Source organism: Portunus trituberculatus, chromosome 28, assembly GCF_017591435.1.
Source record: "Portunus trituberculatus isolate SZX2019 chromosome 28, ASM1759143v1, whole genome shotgun sequence".
In the NCBI taxonomy this organism is placed as follows: Eukaryota; Metazoa; Arthropoda; class Malacostraca; order Decapoda; family Portunidae; genus Portunus; species Portunus trituberculatus.
The window spans coordinates 3,123,246-3,129,769 of NC_059282.1; the positions used below are offsets into that span (position 1 = coordinate 3,123,246).

The 6,524-nt window shown below is 43.8% G+C and overlaps 1 protein-coding gene across 1 annotated transcript in view; it reads left to right on the forward strand.

The window, feature by feature from the left end:
- The first annotated feature begins 755 nt into the window (after window positions 1–755).
- The window catches only part of LOC123510328 (inactive dipeptidyl peptidase 10-like), a 195,000-nt gene continuing 189,231 nt past the window's right edge, over window positions 756–6,524 (forward strand). Inside the window, 1 exon segment of the mRNA XM_045265398.1 lies at window positions 756–907. Coding sequence (XP_045121333.1) covers window positions 800–907 — 108 coding nt within the window. The 5' untranslated portion in view covers window positions 756–799.

The window sequence follows — 6,524 nt, forward strand, 5'->3', positions numbered from 1 at the left end:
TACACCAAACTCTATTTTCAGAAGCTTTTTAGTGCTTCATACACCCTGTGGCCTTAAAGAAACCAAAAATACATAAAATATAACAAAAAAAAAAAAAAAGGTTCAAACGTCTTACAAAACAATCAAACTTGTATAAATAGCTAAAAAAAAACCATGTATATATTAATTTAAGTAGAAATAAGACTTGACAAAAAAAGTAGCAACAGAAAACGAGACCCTGGTTATCCTATTAATGGGTAACTGAAGAAAACTGGACGTGCAGTGAGTAGTGGTGATAACTGTAACATACGTAGCACATACACTGTGTTGGGGAGGACAGACGCAAGGAGACGAGCAAGGAGGCGAGCTGAAGGAAGAGAAGATAATACTAAGTCAAGGAATCTCCCCACATAACCAGAAATATACGAGGAACAACAACAACTGTAATCCTCTGAACTTTTTCCTCTGTCTGTTGATCTGTTCATCTGTCTGCCGTGCCTTTCCTTCTCTCTCCGTTCTCTCTAGTGCCTTGCTGACGGTCTCTCTCTCTCTCTCTCTCTCTCTCTCTCTCTCTCTCTCTCTCTCTCTCTCTCTCTCTCTCTCTCTCTCTAGTGCCTTCCAACTATCTTTCCTAATCTTAAGTGCTTCTCCACATTTCTCTCTTTCTTTGTCTTTGTCTTTCTCTCTCTTCCTCTTCTCGAGTGCGCTCAAACTTCTCTCCTTGTCCTTTTTCTACTGACTGACTCTCCATCTCTCTCTCTCTCTCTCTCTCTCTCTCTCTCTCTCTCTCTCTCTCTCTCTCTCTCGCGTCCCAGCAACAATGTACAACGTCCGCTGTGAGTCTGATCAGCGGTGGCAAGTGCAGCAGGATGACACTGTCCAGATTGTGCAGGACGACATCAGCAAGAAAGCGGAAAAAGAGGAAAAGGTAAGACACAGTCCTGTATTCTAAAACGCTCTGTTCTCTCACCATCACTACTTTCCAAAGGCTCCAGTTGAAGATACTCGTGTTTTAAGGGTATTTTTGTCGTTCTAGTATGGACTGATAAGATTTGTATTCTAAAACGCTTTGCTCTCTCACCATCACGGCTTTCCAAAGGCTCTAGTTGAAGATCCTCTGTGTTTTAAGGGTATTTTTATAGTTCTGGTGATGGACTGATAAGATTTCTAGTTATTAAAAGGAAAAAACTGTCTTGCAAACCGGGCTAGTCGTCTCTGTGGCCTTGGAAATTGTCGTTGTAAGAAGGAAAGGCGTTTGTGAACATGCCTGACAGATCCTTAGTGGTGCGATTTACTCATCTGTGCAACGACCAGTAAAGTAAATATATCCACAGTGAGTTTCTAGACGTCGTGGCTTAATATTTCAGGTTTTATGGAAGGTGTAGTGGTGATTTAGTTTGCTTTGATAGGGAAAGATAAGATAAAGCCTTTTAATTGGTTTGGCTTAGCGAATATTGAGAAGCTTAACCCTTTCAGTACTGGGACGCATTCCTACCTTGAGCTTTGGGCATGATTAGACGAATTCATTCACACTAGGAAGAATATATGGAAGTCAGAAGATTAATGGCCAGAGACTTCACTATTTTAATCGCCACATAAGTTTCTGAAGGTGTATAAAATCACAAAATAGCAAGCAGAATGAATATGAAAACGCGTTATGATACTGAAGTGGTTAATAGTAGAGTCCTCCACACTGGTTCTTTTAGACTTTGTGGTTCATGTAGGTAGGTCAAGAAAAAAACGTGCATGATTAGTTTTGATAAGGAAAAGTAAGACACACACCCTTATTGATGTGATTTATGGTGTCGAAGCTCAGTAAATCAGGGATGCGTACTTCAAGGTTCTATAAGTGGTGGTTCAACGTAATAAATCCTGTGAAATGTGCTTTGTGATTTGGTTTGGTTTGGTTCGGTAATACACAGACCCTTCGTTCGATTTAAGTAAGATTTCAAAGCTCATTAAAGTATGGATGGCCACTCAGGCTTTACACGAGGTGGTTCAAAGCGATAGGGAATGCATGACGTGTGGTGAAAAAGGTTCGTTGGTTCTTGGTGATAATTCAAGTAATTCTGACAAACGTGAGGGCATAAATATCAATACTGTGGTTTTTAAGGATGGCAGCTCAGCACAGGAGATAAAAGATAAGATAATGTCTTGGAATGATTTATATTAAGAGTAAAATGGTTTTGTTTTCGAGCTGTCGGATTAAATTGGAGGTTTTTACGACGTTGTTCAGCGGAGGAGATACAAGATAAAGTTGTGTCTTTATATGAATCATGTTACGAGTGATTTGGTTTGGTTCGGTAATACACAGACCCTTCGTTCGATTTAAGTAAGATTTCAAAGCTCATTAAAGTATGGATGGCCACTCAGGCTTTACACGAGGTGGTTCAAAGCGATAGGGAATGCATGACGTGTGGTGAAAAAAGGTTCGTTGGTTCTTGGTGATAATTCAAGTAATTCTGACAAACGTGAGGGCATAAATATCAATACTGTGGTTTTTAAGGATGGCAGCTCAGCACAGGAGATAAAAGATAAGATAATGTCTTGGAATGATTTATATTAAGAGTAAAATGGTTTTGTTTTCGAGCTGTCGGATTAAATTGGAGGTTTTTACGACGTTGTTCAGCGGAGGAGATACAAGATAAAGTTGTGTCTTTATATGAATCATGTTACGAGTGAGATGGCTTTATGTTGAAGCTGCGAGACTAAATTTTTGGCGATACGATCTGAAAGGATAAAAACACCTTCACTTGCTTTTCACGAGATATGTCAACACCGAACATTATAGAAGAAATGATGGTGCATTGTTGTCTTTTGGGCGATCATAATTTTTGGCAATCATTAAAGAGTCGACGCCTTGTGAGACAGACAACATTCCAATAAGATCCTTGAAGTGGTGGCAAATGGCTGTGATGGTGCTGGCGTGTGCTGATGCTGTGAGGGGAGAGGCGTGAGGTCAGCTAGGGTCGTTGAGGCAATGTGAGGAAGACACGTAACTCCTGCCAAATTTCTCTCATTAGGCAGGACACAATGGTCCCCGCATTCTTTGGGTAAAATTTAGGAGGAACAAGACAAGACGGAGCGCCCTAACTTCCTGTGAGAACAAGTTGGTAAGGCTGCGGCCAAAGCTGCCTTCCCCGGGACTTTCACACGCACAGGACTGAATGATGGAAGGAACTAATTACATCAAACAAAGACTAAGCCATTATTGCAATTGCCACCACTGCAAATGCTCACTTTCTTTAAAACCTGAGACTTTTCACCGAGTAATCATGCATCCCTAAAAAAATCATTCACAAATTCTTCATCATATTTAGAACGATCCGCGTTGTGTCATGAGAGAACAAAAAGAACTGATCCACCCGGCCTGTCCGCGCCCTTCCCTCTGTGCTATGCGTCTACACTGGCTCCTGACGCTGGGATTGGCTGGCCGGACGAGCGCAAGGCGGAGACTTTGCCCACAGGACGCAGGGCTGGTTACGCCTACATGTGCCACGCCCTTAACGTTTATATTAAAGCTTCACCAACAAAAGTTTGCTCTCTATTTTAGCTTCATGTGGGAGGTTTTCTAACCGCCATGTCTGCCAGCTCCAGCCTGAGGGATTATGAAGGGTAATTTTCGCAAAGACTTCCAATATATAGGTCAGATGAAGGCGTTAGGGATGATATATAGTGAACTTATAGACGTGAGGCTTTATAATTGTGTACGTGCTTGCCCGTTTTCTGTGGCTTGGTTGCGTGTGAGAGAACGGTTAGAGGGGAAACGTGGACGCTCGTGCCAACATTCCCGCGATGCCGCCGCAGCATGCCAAGGCAGGGAGTCTGCACCGCCAGCAGGAGATGGCACGTCAAGACAACGTGCTTGGGGAACGAATGTCTGTTGATCTCTTGTGTGACGACGAGAGTTTAGAGCTAAAACTATTGGTATAATGGCTTAATATTCTCAAAGGAAAGCATAGCCCCTGAAGAAATCAGATAATGCTAGGCTTTGGTCCTTAAATTACAGGAAACGTGCGTGGCTGCACCTGTGTTTCATTATGCATTAAACCTCAAAGACTATTTTCCTTTCATGCTGAAGTGTAAGCCTGGGATTACTGAGGCTGGTGTTTTACAGTCTGAAAGTGTTCCCACGATATAAGAGCGACCCAACACCACCACCGCCGCCGCCGCCACCACTACTCATGACACGCACCACCACCACCACTACCTATAGCACGCACCACTCTCTCTTTGACGGATGGATACACGCACACACACACACACACACACACACACACACACACACACACGGCCAGGTGGAGATATTTGGGTGTGTCTCCTTTCACGTGTAGCCCCTGTTCACCTAGCAGTGAGTAGGTACGGGATGTAAATCGAGGAGTTGTGACCTTGTTGTCCCGGTGTGTGGTGTGTGCCTGGTCTCAGGCCTATCCGAAGATCGGAAACAATGAGCTCTGAGCTCGTTCCGTAGGGTAACGTCTGGCTGTCTCGTCAGAGACTGCAGCAGATCAAACAGTGAAACACACACACACACACACACACACACACACACACACACACACACACACACACACACACACACGGCCAGGTGGAGATATTTGGGTGTGTCTCCTTTCACGTGTAGCCCCTGTTCACCTAGCAGTGAGTAGGTACGGGATGTAAATCGAGGAGTTGTGACCTTGTTGTCCCGGTGTGTGGTGTGTGCCTGGTCTCAGGCCTATCCGAAGATCGGAAACAATGAGCTCTGAGCTCGTTCCGTAGGGTAACGTCTGGCTGTCTCGTCAGAGACTGCAGCAGATCAAACAGTGAATTACACACACACACACACACACACACACACACACATATTAACAGTAATGCTTTTGAATACCTGCATTTTCAAGAAAACAAATAATTACACCACAGATGAAAGACATTACAGGTACAAATGCATCAAACACAGGAAGGAGAACACAGCAGAAATTTGCACCCTGAAGTAATGATGAGATAAGTAAAGCAGTACGAGCGTGAGGGAAAACACGGGGCGAGGCTGCGGCACCGGGGCGAGGACAGCCAGCTACGACTCCCGGCGCGACCTGTGAGTGCAGCTTTTATGACGTTGCACACATAAAAACTCCAGCACGTTAGCTGTGCATATGTGATGAGTCTCGCGGTTATTTGTGGTGAACGCCGTAGAGATGAGGGTCGGTCGCCACTCACCTCATGGGACGAATGATGTCCTTACAGGCTGAAGAATGATCAGCACACCAGTTTGTATCATAATCCGTAAAATGTTTCGGTATGGCCGTCCATTACAGCTTGGCCATGTCCTCACTGAGTCAGCAGCGGCGCCCTCCCGTGACCTTGACCCTGGTGCCGCGGTGGTGCGGAGCCATGAGATAAAAAATACTGCTTGAACAATGTAACCATATGGAGCTGAATAAAAAAAAAAAAAAAAAAAGACCACCGTGAAGCCAACGCATTCGTAATAATGAACGTGTCCCGGCAAGACAATCGTATAAAGGCAGGCCTGTCTCAGCTGGCAAATTGTGCTCTAAATCCCGTGCACGAGTCACGACCTGGACGGCAGCCAGTCCCTCATATTATTAAAGGTTTCTTATCCCGCGACCTGTGACTTGAATGGGGGAGATTAATGTGCGTCACTAACGTTATATCCGGAGGGAATATAAGTCAACCTCAATGTTCTCGAACACTTGAGCCAAATCCTATAATAGTCCTCTATCATCTGTTTGGTGTCTTCGCGTCTTGAACTACCATGGGTTTGTAATTGTGTCACCGTTATAGAAGAGAGAGAAAAGAATCTTCGTTTATGCAAATAGTTCATGTTCAACTTCATCTGCAACTACTTCAGTGTGTACTATGTGAAATACAATACACAAAAGTAAGTCGTTCAAAACTGAGGAAATGACCAGGAAAACACTGACAAGCTACAAGAATGAGAACAGAAGCTGAGGAAAGTCTTGAATCCTCGGCAGAATCACACCTGAACTCACCGAGATACACCAACGATACATCAGTTACTATCTATCTAACAACTTTATCACCTCTGCTTTTATCTATTGCATCACCTCTATATCAGTCAATTCTACATCTATATCTCTCCATTTCATCTCTCTCTATCTAAAAACCATGCAATCTCCCCATTTCACCCATTAAACACCGAAACACACCCGACCCCTTACCAAAACCCCCATCACATAGACTTCAACCCTCTGTAAGCCCCATTAACCTCCACAACACACCCATTACCTCTATACCAATCAATTTCACTACTGTATCTCCCAATTTCAGCTCTCTATCTCTCAATTCCATTTCTCTGTCTTCACCAGTAGCCCTGAGAGAGAAATGGCATCCCTTACATTTGCTTATTAATATTCCTGACACTTGAGAACACCTTTACCTGAATCCCACACACGTTCTCTTAATATATCAGCTACATCTACCTCTCACTCCGCACTCCTTTTTCTCCCTATTGTGTTTCTTACGTCGCTGTTCACACTATTCGTTCTTCCTCTTCTATTTCACTAACTCCCTCTTTCGTTCTT